This window comes from Strigops habroptila, chromosome W (assembly GCF_004027225.2).
Source record: "Strigops habroptila isolate Jane chromosome W, bStrHab1.2.pri, whole genome shotgun sequence".
Lineage (NCBI taxonomy): Eukaryota > Metazoa > Chordata > Aves > Psittaciformes > Psittacidae > Strigops > Strigops habroptila.
The window spans coordinates 17,249,255-17,268,100 of record NC_044301.2 but is presented as its reverse complement, the minus strand read 5'-3'; the positions used below and the strand labels follow the sequence as shown (position 1 = coordinate 17,268,100).

Genomic DNA, 18,846 nt, shown 5'->3' with positions numbered 1-18,846 from the left:
TCATGCCTTGCTACCCCTCAGTTGATCAACTCTTTACGCTTTACCATAAATATGGTGAGGATGGGAGAATAGATGTACATGCATATATTGTCTTCCAAGCCCTCCCCTTCTAAGCTTACTAGCCGCCATCTGAGATCTGGAGGCTTTGAATGGGATACTTGCCTTGCCCTTACAAGCTAGATATGGTTCCCCAATGGTATAGTCAGTACACCAAAAAGTGAGGAAGGCTTTAAAAGTATCTCTTTCATACTCTAAAAAGAAAAGTATTGTTGATGATAGGATTTTTTAAAGCCAATAAAGGGTCATGTTTGTAAACTTGTGAATTTATTGTGGTTTGTGGGGATGTGTGTTGGTTTTTTCCTTCATATTTTACAGGAATTTAATCTGATACAGTCATGAAAAACTAATGGGAATAATTGCTTTTTGGTAACAATAATTTGGAAGGGACAGTGATTTAATAGCATGAGGTTAATTCCTATATTAAGTCTGAAAAAGACTATCAGGGTTTTCTTCAGGCCTGAAGTATCTATAAATGTAAATTTAATTTATTTAATGCATATATGAGTATATGCTGTATCTGTACGTATTTTTTTTAATCTACTTTAGTAGAATAGAAAAAAATTCTTTGATTCTGCTAATGGTTTTTATTACTCCAGATATATACTTGAGGAGAAATTTGCTGGTTTTTGGTTTTTTAATTTTTAGGATTCCTATTCTTATGTTCGATCTACCACCCCAGCTGTAGCTTATGACAGCAAACAATACTATCAACAACCAACAGTGACTGCTGTGGCTGTGGCTGCCCAGCCTCAACCTTCAGTAGCTGAATCGTACTACCAGACAGGTGGGTGGCATGATTCAAACTCCTGTCATTATACACATTCTGTGTACTACTTTAATACTTTAAAAATATGTCTTAGAATATTTCACATTATCCAGATTATTATTTTTTTTTTAAGTTTTGACATGTAATCCCTGTCAATGTGTAGAAAAATTTGCTGCACCTAGAACTTGAACATTATTGTAACATAGCTACAAGTAGCTATCTTTGAGGTTTGTATTGTTATTATATACACTCAAAACATACTTGTAGGTATTTTTTTTTTTCTGAAGTAGGTTCAAAAACTCAGTGGTGGGTTCAGATGATAACTTGGTTAGACTTTTTAAAAAAAATTCTTTAGTTACTTAACATATGTAGTACTTTATTGGTATCATCAGTGCTACAAAGCATAAATCCTATTTACTTTTGTTACTATAATTAGGAATAATAGGAAAGCTTAGATTTAATTTGGTTAAATGTGTACTCTAGTAAAACCATTGAATGAGAATGTTGTTTAAAAACATGGCAGCACAGTTAAAAATAAATAAATCTGAGGCTTACTAGTGTGAGCTGTGACATGATTAAACAGTTGTGTGATATATGGTAGGTGATACACAACCATTACTGTAAAAAAAACCAAAGGTGGCAAAACCCAAAAACCACTTATATGTTTATTCCCCAGCATATAGAATCATAGAATCATAGAATGAACCAGGTTGGAAAAGACCTTTAAGATCATCAAGTCCAACCGTTCCCCAGCACTGCCAAGGCCACCACTAAACCATGTCACTGAGGGCCTCATCTACATGCCTTGTGATGTAGACGGATGGTGACTTCACCACTTCCCTGGGCAGCCTGTTCCACTTAATATGGTTTGCATTTCATTCAACTAAAGCATATCAATGTTTGTACATTCTATTTTCTATCCTAATTAGCTCCAAAAGCAGGATATAGCCAAGGGGCAACTCAGTATACGCAAGCCCAGCAAACGCGACAAGTGACAGCTATAAAACCCGCAACCCCAAGTCCAGCAACAACTACGTTTCCTATATATCCAGTATCCTCTACTGTGCAGCCAGTAGCAGCTGCAGCTACTGTGGTTCCATCCTATACTCAAAGTGGAACATACAGTACAACAGCAGTTACTTACTCCGGTAAGAATTTTGCATATTATGTTGCTGGGATCTTTGCAATTGTTACAGGAGAGGATTTAAATACTTGGAATTTTAGCAGTTTGTGTTCAATTACATCATAGTCTACCGAGAAGTATCAACCAGTTAAATCATAATAATGGCAAAATATTTTGATGTATCTTTGAGGTTTGATGTTTGTATGTGTCTAATTTGTTTCATGTGAGAATATCCAAAGCATTGGTGTTGCTATGTGCATGGTGTTTTGTGACTTACTGTAAGGTTTGGAGAGAAAAGATGTGGGATAGAAAAAATAAGGAAACACATCCACACAAATATAATCCAGGGTAATTGGAAGCATGCTGCCATCAAACAGCAGGTACAGAGATAGGGAGGAGCAGTCCAATATAGAACCTGTAAGTTTCGGTTGTCTTGACCCAAAATGGCAGGAGAATGGGTGCTAAAAAAGAGACTTTCCTTGAAGCATTAGAAATCCAAACAGTATTTAAAGATGAAAAGATGTTAACCTTATGGCCAGATGTTAATCAACTGGCATATTATAGCTACCTTGAATTTTTTTATTTTGTTTTCTGCTTAAAAAGGGATTTTAAGACTTCCTTGAAACAGAGTCTCATCAGAGGATTAAATAGTTGAACCAGTAGATTTAGAAAGTTTATGGGAAAACTGGCTCAAAGGTATGAAAGCCCAGTTTCCTTGATTTATTCAACTTTGATGCTAGAAATCAAGGAGTGTATAGACAGGGCGTGCTGCAGAGATTTTAGCAGTCAAGCAGCTTCTCTGCACTAAACCGATTTAACTCGGTGTAATAGAATGTAATAGCACTAGCCATTTTGTCTTCATTCTCACCCCACCCCCAACTCCCCCCTTCCTCTACATAATATCTGCCCTTCTTTTCATTTTGGAACTTGAACAGTAAATATGGTTCTGGAAGACTGCTTACTTCAATTGGCCTTCAATAAATCTTTTTATTAAAATGCTTTTTACGTCATACTTGGTCTTACCAGATGTTCCAAGAAATTTCACATATTCTTTAGGGATGCTTTGATACACCTAACATAACTGCATGTCTGCAAAGATGTGTCTAAAATCAAATATATTTCTTATACAAGTGGTATGCTATGTATTTGCGTACTGTGAAGCAGCAAGAAAAATTCAGACTGCCTAACAAGGTCTCAATAAATCATTTAAATCATTTGTGTCTCCCCCCCCCCCCCCCATGCAACATGCTTGGAATTAGGGTATTATGTAATTGATACATGATGTACAGTGATGTAACAGTTATTTTATTTTGATCTTTGAGGTACCTCTTATTCCAGCTATGAAGCCGCAGTGTATTCAGCTGCATCATCCTATTACCAGCAGCAGCAGCAGCAACAGAAACAGGCAGTAGCAGCAGCAGCTGCTGCTGCTGCAACAGCTGCTTGGACTGGGACCACCTTTACTAAAAAGGCACCATTCCAAAATAAGCAATTGAAACCAAAGCAAACTCCCAAACCACCCCAGATCCACTACTGTGATGTTTGTAAGATCAGCTGTGCTGGACCACAGGTACTTGTATTATGTAAACTTCTACTATACACTTTAGTCATAATTATTTCAGCTAAAAAAATTATACCTTTAAGAATATTTGTTAATTTTTAAAGACACGTTTCTATACTTTTACTAAAGGAATCATTAAATGAAAATGTGTGCTATTATAGAAAGAGGTCCTATGAGAAGACAAAAAGATGCATCCCCTTAGCTTGTACAGAGAAGCTTCAGCTGTGGTTTGGACTCCAGAAGTATTCTAAACTTTGAATTTGATTTGCTTTTTTAGCATAGCAAACTTGTTAGAGAATACCTTTTTTCAAAACTTTGTGAATGGTAAGCCTGAAAGTTTATTTATATATTCCAGCATCTCAGTTTAGTTTCACAGTGGGTACAAGTGCATAAAAAGTAGATATCAATTCATGCAGAGTGTTTGTGTGTGTGTTTGGCAAAACACCTACTCTTTAGGTAAATTTTTCATTATTTTCCACCCTGTCTGCTCTATAGATTGCCAGTGTTGGTATAGGAACAAATCCCAACTTCTGCATTTCCTTTTCAGCACAGCTTTATTTATGCACTATTTTCTTTTTAATTTTTTTTTTTTTTTTAGTTCCTCAATACATTTAATAACTGTGGTCTTGCAGTTTGAGGAAAATTAAAAATCAAGACTAATTCAGTGCAATGCAGGAAACTGCACCTGAGATGCAGTTTTCTGATCTTATCAAGCTTTCAATGGTAATATCAGTTGACCAGTACTTGATTGAGGAAGTGAGAAGGCAGAGGAGAAAAGACCATATTGTATTACCTAAAAGTGGAATCCTGGTGATGAAGAAAATTTCTTGGTCTTAGAAGTGGCCTGCTTATGCCTTAGAGCATGTCATACAGAAGAAATGTTCAGTGTAGGAAGTATTTCTCATACAAAGCATGTGTTTTATGCTATGTTCTATATTACATGTATTCACATGAATGATGAACAAGCAGTACAAAACCAGCTTATTGTGTGTATTGTTTATTTAAACAGACTTATAAAGAACACTTAGAAGGCCAGAAACACAAAAAAAAAGAAGCATCACTAAAAGCTTCCCAGAACACCAGTAACAGCAGCACTTCTGCTCGTGGAACTCAGAATCAGTTGCACTGTGAGCTTTGTGATGTGTCTTGTACAGGAGCAGATGCTTATGCTGCCCATATCCGTGGAGCCAAGCATCAGAAAGTAAGAATTTTCTCTTATTGTTATACAAGCTGTATATTTCTTACCATCATTTTTCTCCTCTTAGGAGAAAATATGCAGAAACAATATAATTCAAATTATTTTAAGACATTTAGGTTCTGCTTTTTGTTTCAAACTTCTCTTTAAGCTCACTATTAGAAGGGCCTTATTGGGAGAAAGGGGGAAAAACATTGCCACGGCATCAATGAGAAGAGGATGTATTGGGGAAAGTATGTAAATCATAGGAAGAAGGTATAGAGTAAGATGGGGAAAAGCATCAATGAGGACATGCAGGAGCATGCTTGTGCCCCCTAAATCTTTTCAAGGCTTTTCTCACCATTCTTATTTGTCTGGTGCTGTGAAACTCTCAGTATGAACACTGTAAGTTGAGTCAGTGCCAACGGGCAGGACTATTATGTGTTTCTTTTTGATATTTTTTGCAAGGAAAATTGGCATATGGGAGCAAGGAACAATGTCTTGTAGTAGACTTTATGAGTATGTTTGGAAGAGTTTTGGTAAGCATGCTTTCCCTACTGTATGGGTGCAGTTAGGTGGGCTGCACTGTGAACCCCTGTGACTTGTGTTTTAAATTTGGCCATACAATAGTAAATGGAATAGCAGTGTAGAATGCGTGTTTAGATATTACAGATTTTCCTCATAACTCTGGAAATATTAATGTCAGTAACAGATAAAATATTAATATTCAGCTTTTATAGCTCTTTGCATTTCAGAAAACTGTACAAAGTGTCACCAATAACATCATTCCTATTAAAATAAATAAATCTCATAGCAAATTTAAAACAATTTTCCCAGTATTATTTTTTGTTAGTAAAAGAACAAAAATTATAATTTAGAATTGTCTAGTGCTCTTTAATTAATGAAGTTGAACCATTAATTTTTTGGGTTGTGCCCAGTAACTCCATAGGTATATGGAGTATAGTATATATTATGTTTATATATTTGGAGGTTGCTTTTTCTTCCTCATAGTCACTAACTCATGCAAATTTAGTTTGTCACCAGTGTAAAAATGAAATCTCAAAGGACTCTATTTCTTTGGTACACTGAAGAATCTTGTGTGTTCTACTGGAAAAAAGTAATTTTGAAGAGTTGCTTAAACTTAAATTTATAGTATTATGTGTGTTGTGCTTTAAACCCAGCTGGTAACTAAGTACCATGTAGCCACTCACTCACCCCTCCTTCCCCCTCCCCAGGTGGGATGGGGAGAACAATCAAAAGAATATAAACCCCATGGGTTGAGATAAAAACAGTTTAATAACTAAAATAAAGTACAATACAATATTACTACTACTGCTACTAATACTAAGGGAAATAACAAGGGGAGAGAATATTAAACTAAAAAGGGAAAAAAAACCAAACAGTAGTGCTGCACAATACAATTGCTCACCACCCGATGACTGATACCCAGCCTGACCCGAGCAGTGATCAGTCCCTTCTGGGTAACTCCCCCCAGTTTATATACTGGGCATGACGTGCTGTGGTATGGAATACCCCTTTGGCTAGTTTGGGTCAGGTGTCCTGTCTCTGCTTCCTCCTGGCTTCTTCTGCCCCTCCTCACTGGCAGAGCATGAGAGACTGAAAAGTCCTTGATCAGGGTAAGTGCTACTGAGCAACAACTAAAACATTGGTGTGTTATCAGCATTGTTCTCGGACTAAAACCAAACCACAGCACTGCACCAGCTATTAGGAAGAAAATTACCTCTATCCCAGCTGAAACCAGGACAATGTGACATTAATATGTCTATTCTGATGGGGAACGTATTTAAAGAACAAAAAGCTAAGATCCGTGAAGTGCACGTATACAGTTGTGTGCATATCATGATTGTGTTACATGTGTTTGTATTAAAGGCATGTCTAGCAGTAATAACTTTGTAGTTATATTGATTTTTTTTTTTTGTGATATTAATTTTTCTGTTAAAGCTTCCATAACCTATAACAAGTTTATTTTTTCATTAATTTTTTATATAGTTATACCAGGGAGATCATATGAATTTCTCTTCATTCTTATAGGTAGTAAAGTTGCACGCAAAACTTGGCAAACCCATTCCTTCAGCTGAACCAAATGTGGTTACCCAAGCTACTTCCTCAACATCCACATCTGCTTCTAAACAAACTGCCTCTGCTTCAAATATAGCAACTGACAGCAGTACTGTGAACTCCTCTGTTGCATCCTCTGCAGTGAAAATTCTTACTCTTGTGGCAAACGCACCACTTAACATGACATCCAACAGCAAAACATCTTCAACTGCTGCTAATATAGCTGTAAAGAAAATATCTACACCGAAAATAAACTTTGTTGGCAAGTATAGAAGTCAGTCTTTATTGTGAAACCTAACCTGTTCTATATATTTTTTAAGATTTTAGTGCCACAACAAATACAAATGTATTTAGTTAATTTAGGCATGGTAACTGTTGTGTTTAAGAGAGTTACTGATAGGTGAAAATAAGAATGTATATAAAAGTTTGCTTCACAATTTATGGTGTTTTCTGCCCTGTTGCCTCCATCTGACCTCTTGGAGGCTTCTTCCACCTTCATAAGAAGCCTCCCACCTTTGGTTTCTTATGTAGTAGCTGTTGAAGTATTGCAGTTGATAGTCCAGTTGGTCCTAATTTCAGTTTAGCCTGGGCTGTTAAGGAAACCTGCAGTAGGTTGGCAGTTGATAACTGGGCAACTGAAACATCCTTGTAATACTGGTAATCTAACAGTGGAAACTTTTGAAATAAGCATGACATACATTTAGAAATAGGAAGCAGTTGTTCAGTAATAAGGAAAGACCTATACAGTTGTAAAACTGAGTATAATACCTTTGTTAGTACAAACAGTATAAGGTTTTGAGTACTTTTTTGGATCCATTTACGAAAAAAATATAAAATATGATGACAAAAATAAAACCAAAATATTAAAATATTTGCTGAGTTATTCCAATTCAGTCCTGTCTATCATGAAAAAGCATGAAAACGAATGATGAAAAATACAACTATATAAACAGTTTTTTATTTTAGCAAGAAAAATGTTTGTTTTAAATAACTTCTGTTAAACCTTTTTTAAAAATCTTGTATTTAAAATATGTTTGCGTTTTAACTAATTTTAAAAGACTGATAATGCTTTGGGCAGAACATAGACACTTGCAAATAAAGTCTTCAGTTTGCACATCATGTGCAATCATATTCACATTATATGAAAGTTAATGATTTAACTTTTCTGATTTGTAGGTGGTAATAAGCTTCAGACAACAGGAAGTAAACTGGAAGAAATGAAATCAGCTGAAAGTGTTAAAACAACTACTGCTGCAATAGTACAAACACAGGAAATAAAACGAGACACAGTAGCTGAACCAGTGACTCCCACGACTCTTGCTACCTTGCAAAGTGATGTCCAGCCAGTGGGCCATGACTATGTGGAGGAGGTATTGATATGAAAATGTAGATTACTTTTTAACTATTTTAGTGAAAATTTATTCAACATGAAATACTCAGAGAATGGTTGAGGTCAGAAGGGACCTCTGGAGGTCATCTGGGGGTCCAATCCCACTCAAGCAGGGCCACCTAGAGCCAGTTGCCCAGGACTATCAGAATGGTTAGGTTTGGAAAGGACCCTTAAGATCATCTAGTTCTAACACCCCTGCCATCCGCAGGGACACCTCCCACTAGACCATGTCACCCCAAGGCCCTGTCCAACCTGGCCTTGAACACTGCCAGGGATGGAGCATTCACAACTTCCTTGGGCAACATGTTCCAGTGCCTCACCACCCTCAGAGTAAACTTCTTCCTTATATCTAACCTGAACTTCCCCTGTTTAAGTTTGAAGCCATTACCCCTTGTCCTACCACTACAGTCCCTGATGAAGAGTCCCTCTCCAGCATCCTTATAGGCCCCCTTCAGATACTGGAAGGCTGCTATGAGGTCTCCATGCAGCCTTCTCTTCTCCAGGCTGAACAGCCCCACCTTTCTTAGCCTGTCTTCGTATGGGAGGTGCTCCAGTCCCCTTATCATCCTCATTGCCCTCCTCTGGACTTGCTCCAACAGCTCCATGTCTTTCTTATGTTGAGGACACCAGAACTGTACACAATACTCCAAGTGAGGTCTCACAAGAGCAGAGTAGAGGGGCAGGATCACCTCCTTTGACCTGCTGGTCACACTCCTTTTGATGCAGCCCAGGATACAGTTGGCTTTCTGGGCTGTGAGCGCGTGCTGCCGGCTCATGTAAAATTTCTTGTCCACCAATACCCCCAAGTCCTTCTCTGCAGGACTGCTCTGAATCACTTCTCTGTCCAACCTGTAGCTGTGCCTGGGATTGCCCCGACCCAGGTGTGGGACCTTGCACTTTGCTGTGTTGAACTTCATGAGGTTTGTATTGGCCCGCCTCTCAGGTGTGTCAGGGTCCCTCTGAATGGCATCCCTTCCCTCCAGCATGTCAACCACACGACATAGCTTGGTGTCATCAGCAAACTTGCTGAGGGCGCACTCAATCCCACTGTCCATGTTGCCGACAGTGATGTTGATCAGGATCATTTCCAACACCGATCCCTGAGGGACACCACTCGTTACCCACCTCCATGTGGACACTGAACCATTGACCACAACTCTCTGCATGTGGCCATCCAGCCAATTCTTTATCCACCGGGTGGTACATCCATCAAATTTGTGTCTCTTCAGTTTAGAGACAAGGATGTCATGTGTGGGACAGTGTCAAACGCTTTGCACAAGTCCAGGTAGACAATGTCAGTTGCTCTGCCCCTATCCATCAGTTCTGTAGCTCCATCGTAGAAGGCCACCAAATTGGTCAGGCATGATTTGCCCTTAGGGAAGTCATGTTGGCTGTCACCACCCACCTCATTGTTTTTCATGTGTCTTAGCATGCTTTCCAGGAGAATCTGCTCCATGATCCTGCCAGGCACAGAGGTGAGACTGATTGCTCTGTAGTTCCCCAGGTCTTCCATTTTCCCCTTCTTGAAAAGGGGGGTTATATTTTCCTTTTTTTAGTCACTTCACCTGACTGCCATGATTTTTCAAATATGATGGATAGTGGCTTAGTAACTTCATTCGCTGGCTCCCTCAGGACCCAGAGATGGATTTCATCAGGTCCCATGGACTTGTGCACATTCAGGTTCCTAAGATGATCTCGAACCTGATCCTCTCCTACAGTAGGCCTAAGGTCTTCTTTCTCACAGTCCCTGCATCTGCCTTGCAAGACTTGAGCGGCGTGGTCAGAGCACTTGCCAGTGAAGACTGAGGCAAAGAAGTCATGGAGAACCTCAGCCTTCTCCAAATCCAGGGTAACCAGTTCTCCTGATAGCTTCCGGAGAGGGCCCATATTGTTCCCAGTCTGTCTATTGTTTGCTACATACCTATAGAAGCCCTTCCTATTATCTTTCATATCCCTGGCCAGACTCAATTCTATCTGGGCCTTAGCTTTCCTGACCTGGTCCCTAGATTACTGGACAATCTCCCTGTATTCTTTCCGGGCCGCCTGTCTTTGCTTCCACCTTCTATAAGCTGCTTTTTTCCTTCTGAATTTTCTCAGCAGCTCCTTATCCATCCATGGGGGCCCCCTGGCCTTCTTGCCCCATTTCCTTCTTGTCAGGACGCATCGCTCCTGAGCTTGGAGCAGGTGATCCTTGAATATTAGCCAGCATTTTGGGCTGGGGGATTGAGTGATTATTCTGAAATTTTTACTGCACTTCCTGCAATGCTTTTCAATAATATTTAAGAATCTCTATAATCTTGGGCTCCCCTGCCCTCTAGGGCTTTATCCCATGGAACCTTACTGAGCAGGTTCCTGAAGAGGTCGAAGTCTGCTCTCTTGAAGTCCAGGGCAGTGAGCTTTCTCCGTGCCCTTCTCACTGCCCTGAGGACCTTGAACTCCACCATCTTGTGATCACTGCAGCCAAGGCTGCCTTGGAGCATCACATTCCCCACCAGCCCCTCCCTGTTGGTGAGCACGAGGTCAAGTATGGCACCTCTCCTTGTTGGCTCCTCTATCACTTGCAAGAGGAAGTTGTCTTCCACACAATCAAGGAACCTACTGAATTGCTTGTGCCGTGCCGTCCCTCCAACAGATATCGGGGTGGTTGAAGTCCCCCGTGAGGGTAAGGGCTTGCGAGCGTGAGGCTGCTCCTATCTGCCTATAGAGGTCTTCATCCACAGAGTCCTCCTGATCAGGTGGCCTGTTGCAGACCCCCACAGTAATGTCCCCTGTCGCTGCCCTGACTTTAATCTTGACCCACAAGCTCTCGGTCAGCTCATCATCCATCCCCAGGCAGAGTTCCATACTCTCAAGCCAGTCATTGACATAAAGGGCCCCCTCCCTGTCTGCCCAGTCTGTCTTTCCTAAAAAGCCTATAACCTTCCATTCCAACACTCCAGTCATAGGAGCCATCCCACCATGTTTCCGTGATGCCAATGATGTCATATCCCTGTAGATGTGCACGCATCTCTAATTCCTCTTGTTTATTCCCCATACTACGTGTGTTTGTGTAGAGGCATCTGAGCCGAGCTCCGAATAAAGCCGACTCATTGGCTGGAGCGGCCGAAGTAGCTCTGCATTGCTCTGAGCATTCATTACAGGTGCTGGCATCTGACTGGTAGGGTTGGGATGGATCAGTGCTCTCCTCCCCCAACGATTCTAGTTTAAAGCTGCTTTCACCAGCCTGGCAAGTGTCTGACCAAAGATGCTCTTCCCCTTCTTTGTCAGGCAGACCCCATCAGCCCTACAGGGTTTCACATCTCCATAGCACTATTAAAAGATAATTCAAAACCAATTCCATGCTTATCAAGGAGGTAGTATCCCCTACTTTTTAGAAGAAAATAGAAAAATGAAATCTCACTTGAAGCAAAGATACTCGGTGGCAAAGTGGAATTGCAGCATGGTTACGCTCAAAACCAAAAGGAACGAGAAGTTGCAGTATTTTTTTCCTAAAGACTGTGATATTCTCTTTGACATAACTACCAGAAACAAAGCACCTTTTAACTATAGATACTAATATTTTTGCAAAAGGCACTTCCATAACTCCCTCGTGTTTAGTAATTTTATTACTTTTTTTAAGAAAAACTGATTTTGTCATTTTAATTACAGCAGAACCCATTAACTTCAATATATTAAAAAAAAATAATCTTACAGCAGAAACATACTGAGAAAATATTATTGGACTTACATGCCTGGACTCCACCTTCTTCCCATCTTAGGCCCCTGATTGCTTAAAAGACCACTTGCATTCCATCCAAATTTAATTCAGTTGTGAGCTGTACTCACAATTATGTTTCATTTTATTTTCATCTTCTTAGCATAACAGCGGAAGGAAAAGACCTGAACCACTCTCATGTAGCTCCCACCACTGCTTGAAACGATTCGTCCTACTTGATGTATATAGGCAGTTTTCTCTGTTTTGTCAGTTTAAGGTGAGAAATCAGACTCCAGCAAAAAAAATCAGGAAGACTATTTTATAATGGTAAAAGTGAATGACAATCTATAAAATTAGGCTGCATTATCTACATATCTAATGGTACAGAAGTGTAAAACATTCAAAAGTTCTGAGGTAATTCACATTATCATATGTATCTACTAAAAAGACATTAAATTCAGAAAATGGGCAGCAGACTATTTAACTCTGACTGCACTTGAACACATCAACAGTTTAATACTGCCAACAAGGAAAAGTCTTGCTCCATCCTATCTCCACTCTCGTTCTTCCCTCCTCCAATATACCAAACCTAGCTACGCCATCCTATTTCATCCCTAGTGCTAGTTCTGCTACTTGTCAAGCTATTCAGTGCACTGATTTAACTCAATCGAGCAGAAAACTATGAGGTTTTGGGGGTTTTTTTGCTAGGCTGATTTTCTAACATGGTAGAAATGTTAGAAATATTGGAGCTCACAAAAACAGTCTGCTGAGTGCCAGAACCCGCATAAATTATATGTATGGAAGCGGGGGGGGGGAGGAATGAGAGGATGAGAGGGAGAGAACCACCTCTACCAGCTCCTTCTCTACAATTCTTCTACTAACTTCTACCTTAAGTAATAATTTTCTATACTGCACCACACCAAGTATTTCAACTTAGTCCCAATAAATAAAACTCCAAAAGACTTAGGCACCTGATAAAGTTGCTAGAGCAGCAATAAAATGCAGTATGTCAGCTGAGCTATGGTAACAAACCACATGTGAGTTCTTGACCACAACAAAGAAAGTAATTCAGTTAAACTTAATCCTGCAACACAGTGGGAAAAAGTTGAACCAAATTACAAGCAGACAGAGAAGCTAACTGATTGACCTGGTAACTTCGCCAGGGTTTTTTTGTAGGTCAATTCTTCTCTTTCCCAAAATAAATTCTAATATCCTTGGGATGATTTGCATGATTGGAGCGCTGCAATGGATGGCTACAGGCTCTTCAGAAGGGATAGGCAAGGAAAGAAAGGTGGTGGGGTTGTGTTGTATGTCAGGGAGTGCCTCGACTGCCTGGAACTTAATGTTGTGAGAAGGTTGAATGTTTGTGGGTGAGGATCAGGGGGAAGGCCAACCAAGCAGATATCCTGGTAGGAGTCTCTTATAGACCACCTAGCCAGGATGAAGCTACGGATGAAGTGTTCTTCAAGCAACTGGGAGAAGTTTCACGATCGCTAGCCTTTGTTCTCACAGGGGACTTCAACCTACGAGATGTCTGCTGGAAGTACAATACAGCAGAGAAGAAACAATCCAGGAGGTTCTTAGAGGGTGTGGAAGATAACTTCCTGACCCAGCTGGCGAGTGAGCCAACTAGGGAAGACGCCTGGCTAGATTGGCTGTTCACAAACAGAGAAGGACTGGTGGGTGATGTGATGGTTGGAGGCCGTCTTGGGCAAAGTGATCACGAAATGATTGAATTTTTAATCCTTAGAGAAGTCAGGAAGAAGATCAGCAAAACCACCACGTTAGGCTTCGAGAGGGCTGACTTTGGCCTGTTTAGGATGCTGGTTGGCAGGATTCCCCGGGAAACATTACTGAAGGACAAAGGGGTCCAGGAAGGCTGGACACTCTTCAAGAATGAAATCTTCAAGGTGCAGGAGCAGGCGGTCCCCATGTGCCAAAAATCAAACCGTCGGGGAAGAGACCAGCCTGGCTGAACAGGGAGATATTGCTGGAACTCAGGGAAAAAAAAAAAAAAAAAAAAAGAGAGAATCTATCACCTGTGGAAGAAGGGACTGTCAACCCACTAGGAGTACAAGGATGTTGTTAGATTATGTAGGAAGAAAATTTTCTCATTTCTAAGGCATAGCTGGAACTAAATCTGGCCACCACCATAAAAGAGAATAAACCATATTTTTACAAATACATTAGCAGTAAAAGGGGGACCAAGGGAAACCTCCATCCTTTACTGGATACCGGGGAAACCTAGTCACCAAGGATGAGGAAAAAGCTGAGGTACTTAACGCCACCTTTGCCTCAGTCTTTAATAGTCACACCAGCCATCCTCAGGGTACTCAGTCCCCTGAGCTGAATGGCAGAGATGGGGAGCTGATGGAAGTCCCCATAATCCAAGAGAAAATGGTTAGTGACCTCCTGTTTCCCTTAGACGTACACAAGTCTATGGGGCCGGATGGGTTCCACCCAAGAGTGCGGAAGGAGCTGGCAGAGGAGCTTGCTAAGCCACTCTCCATCATTTATCAGCAGTCCTGGTCTAGTGGGCAGGTCCCAGAGAATTGGAGGTTGGACAATGTGACGCCTCTCCACAAAAAGGGCAGGAAGGAAGACCCCAGAAACTACAGGCCTGTCAGCCTGACCTCAGTGCCGGGGAGGGTCATGGAGCAGATTATCCTAAGTATGATCACACAGCATATGCAGGAAAACCAGAGGGGAGGGCCAGGCCCAGTCAGTATGGGTTCATGAAGGGCAGGTCCTGCTTGACCAACCTGATCTCCTTCTACAACAAGGTGACCCGCCTGGTTGATGAGGGAAAGGCTGTGGACATCATCTATTTGGGCTATAGTAAAGCATTTGACGCTGTCTCTCACAGCATTCTCCTGGAGAAACTGGCTGCTCGTGGCCTCTGGATGGGTGTATTCTTCTCTGGGTTAAAAACCGGCTAGATGGCCGAGCCCAAAGAGTGGTGGTGAATGGTGTCACATCTAGTTGGGGACCAGTCACTAGTGGCGTCCCTCAGGGCTCGGTGTTAGGACCAGTGTTGTTTAATATCTTTATTGATCATGTGGATGAGGGGATCGAGTGCACCCTCAGTAAATTTGCAGACGACACCAAGTTGGGCAGGAGTGTTGATCTGCTGGAGAGTAGGAAGGCTCTGCAGAGGGATCTGGACAGGCTGGATCAATGGGCTGTGGACAATAGTATGAGATTCAACAAGGCGAAGTGCCAGGTCCTGCACTTGGGCCACAACAACCCCATGCAATGCTACAGGCTTGGGGAAGAGTGGCTGGAAAGCTGCCTGGTGGAAAAGGGCCTGGGGGTGCTGATTGACGGCTGGCTGAAGATGAGCCAGCAGTGTGCCCAGGCAGCCAAGGCGGCCAACAGCATCCTGGCTTGTATCAGAAATAGTGTGGCCAGCAGGGCCAGGGAAGTAATAAGCCCCTGTAGTCGGTACTGGTGAGGCTGCACCTCAAATAACTGTGTTCAGTTCTGGGCCCCTCACTACAAGACAGACATTTGAGGTGCTGGAGTGGGTCCAGAGAAGGGCAACGAAGCTGGTGAAGGGCCCAGAGCACAAGTTTTATGAGGAACAGCTGAAGGAACTGGGGTTGTTTAGTCTGAAGAAGAGAAGGCTCGGGGGGACCTTATCACTCTCTACAACTACCTGAAAGGAGGATGGAGTGAGGAGGTGGCTGGTCTCTTCTCCCAAGCAACAGGACAAGAGGAAACAGCCTCAAGCTGCACCAGGGGAGGTTTAGACTGGATATTAGGAAAAATTTCTTCACCAAAAGGGTAGTCAGGCATTGGAACAGGCTGCCCAGGGAAGTGGTAGAATCACCATCCCTGGAAGTGTTCAAAAAAACCCCGTGTAGATGAGGCCCTTAGTGACATGGTTTAGTGGTGGACTTGGCAGTCCTGGAGTAATGGTTGGACTTGATGATCTTAAAGGTCTTTTCCAACCTAGTTGATTCTATGATTAGCATCTTTGAGTTCAAGGAATTCTAGTGCTCTTCATATGAAAAGATACACAATTCAACTGCCTTTACTAACTAGGCAGAGCTTAAAAAAATAAAAATCACAGAATAATTTAGGCTGAAACAAAGATTTGGAGGTCATCTGTTCTAACCCTGTGCTCAAAGCACAGCTTATTTTGAAGTTACATTAGGTTTCTCGGGACTGCAAGTCCAGTCAGGTTCCAGTCATCTCCAAGAATGGAGATTGCAAGACTGCTCTAGACAACATGTTCCAGCGTCTGAGCACCCTTGCTGTCAAGAATTTTTTTCCTTAGTTTATGAAGGATTCAGTTTCAAAAGCAAATGAGTTCTAGACCAACATTTACTTAAAGCAAACCCAGTTTGTGATCATTCAATTCAAGGTAACTTCATATTACAATTCTTACAGTGTTTTAGCTTACTATCAAAATAAACGCCGTTCTTTGATTTAAGAAGTTACAGGCAAAGGACTTGGCAGCTTCAAATCTTACTCTGCTGTATTGCTCTAATAATACCTCTTCTGTCAGAGATTTTAAAAAAGAATATATTTAATTCATACCACACCGATTTCTTTAGCCGATCATAATAGTAACAGTGCTTCCCCACCGAGCTCACTTTAATTTCTATTTTCTAGGAACAACACGCATTCTTCAATACTCATCATCTGGCTCGTATTTGTTTCACTGTGTTTTTGCTATCCCAGCCACAGCCAGTTTACAGTCTACATGTCACACTCAATTGTTCTGTAGATGTATGTTTCAGTCAACTACAGAAGGTCGTTTCCAGCACCTTACCTAATGCTTTTTGTCTCTCCCTGCCTGCCCTAAACTGCTACATGCATATCCCCCATTTCCCTATGCTCTTTGCTTCCTCCTCCCAAATAAGCTTGCTTCTATTCAGAAGTTTTACACCCCACTGTATACCTAGCTTGCTCTCATCTTCCACATCTTACCTAAAGAACCTCAAGATCAAGAGAATTAATTCTTTACACACAATTATTGTACTACAGTGCATGAGAAAAGTATGTTTTGTAAAACACCTTTGACTCAAATCTTTGAATGACAACTAATTTCTACTGACATTAATGATGGAAAATACTAGTCTTCCTGATGCATTAGTATCAGGAAAAGTGCCACATATTATGAAATACCACTATGATATTAAACCTCCTAGATAAGACTGACAGCAGTGAGCTGTGACCATGTATCTTTCTCCACACTAATCTCCAATTCCATGTCAGTCTGATTTTCTGCGGAGTGAAGGGTCACACTGACTCACAATCCTGCAGAATTCATTCCAGAGCAAAGGCCACAGCAAAAGTTAGCCTTGTCTATGTTGCTATCTGATGTTCTGATGTATGAAACTCCTTTCACCAAGTGAAATGAAGTTTTCCCAAGACAGGTGCATGTTTTGCTTTGATATTTTGCAAGCTGGACATAAGACTAATACTGCAGCTACTTTCATGGTATCAACATTTAATATTGCTGTGTACACTCAGAACTGTGACTCTGAAACATGTAAACATCTTTTTCCCATTTGCATATTCTAAGTCCCCATTCCAAAACACTAAGGCATCAGAGTTAAGATCTCCCTGCCTAATTCTACACCACAAATTAAGCTATAGTATAGCTTAAAAAAAAAAAAAAAAAAAAAAAAGTATAATTCTAGGTAGATATTTAGCCTGGAAAAGTCCAGCCTGAACACTTACATTTCGCTAAATTGTATTAAAACACCAGGAGCAAAAAGTCCACACCCTGAGAACAAGCTCTAAAATGTAAGGTGTTAGCCATCACTGCTCCACATTAGTTATTAAAATAACTATATTAATTCTTTCATATTTCTGTTAGTAATTTTTGTTCCCTGTTTCAAACCCCCAAATATTCAAGAAGCAATTAAAAATCTTTTCTGGACTGCACAAAGATCATAGAATAGTTTGGGTTGGAAGGGACCTTCAAAGGTCATCTAGTCCAACCCCCCTGCAATTAGCAGGGATATCTTCAACTAGATCAGGTTGCCCAGAACCACACTCAGCCTGGCCTTGAATGTCTCCAGGGATGGTGCATCCACCACCTCTCTGGGAAACCTGTTCCAATATTTTACCACCCTCATTGTAAAGAATATTTTCCTCACATCCAGCCTGAGTCTCCCCTCTTTTAGTTTAAAACCATCACCTCTCGTCCTATCTATCGCAATAGGCCCTGCTAAAAAGTCTCTCCCCATTTTTCTTATGGGCCCCTTTTAAGAACTGAAAGGCTGCAATAAGGTCTCCCCGGAGTCTTCTCTTCTCCAGGCTGAAGCCCAACTCTCTCAGCCGTTCCTCATAGGAGAGGTGCTACATCCCTCTGATCATTTTTGTGGCCCTCCTCTGGACCCTCTCCAAACAGGTCCATGTCTTTCCTGTACTGAGGGACTCCAGAGCTGGATGCAGTACTCCAGGTGGGGTCTCACCAGAGCAGATCTTCAACAAGCAAACTAAGCAAACTGTAGCAGTGTTTTCTATATAGAAAAAGAAATATGGGCTTCCAAATTGAAAAAAGATGGCAGCACACCTAATATTATTTTAAGTCAGATGCTGGTTAGGAGGCAGAAAGTGCTGATCAATAGCAATTAATGAAGTATTGGCATCCCCTTAGCAAAATATTGTTCTCCAGTTCCAAAACTACACGGGTTTAATTTAAATAGCTATTTAATAGAGGTTTGCAAATGAGCAACATTCTTACACACAAAAAAGAAAGCTTAGATGAGAACTTGTATTATAATTAGATCTAAAATAGCAGAATCCTCACTTGTTTGGTACTTTTATATAGTGACACTGATAGAAGGTCTGGATGGAAATCACGGGAATGTGATTTATCAGCCCAAAAATGACAGAGAATTGAGAGCATTTAAATTTAAGAAACAAATACTAAATTATCTTCTGGAGAACACTCTTTTCTTGTCTTTTTTCATTTCCAGCTATTGGCCTTTTCTAGTAAAGAAGTGTTGAGGTTTCTTGGGTTTGGGTTGTTGGTTG

General features: G+C 41.0%; 1 protein-coding gene across 1 annotated transcript in view; it reads left to right on the top strand.

Moving 5' to 3' along the window:
* The window catches only part of LOC115619163 (zinc finger RNA-binding protein-like), a 69,700-nt gene that overhangs the window by 21,541 nt on the left and 29,313 nt on the right, over positions 1-18,846 (top strand). Inside the window, exons 4-9 of the mRNA XM_030511211.1 lie at positions 706-844; positions 1,756-1,974; positions 3,272-3,519; positions 4,520-4,711; positions 6,737-7,025; positions 7,940-8,133. Of these exons, the coding sequence (XP_030367071.1) occupies positions 706-844; positions 1,756-1,974; positions 3,272-3,519; positions 4,520-4,711; positions 6,737-7,025; positions 7,940-8,133 (1,281 nt within the window). The remainder of the gene's footprint in view (positions 1-705; positions 845-1,755; positions 1,975-3,271; positions 3,520-4,519; positions 4,712-6,736; positions 7,026-7,939; positions 8,134-18,846) is intronic.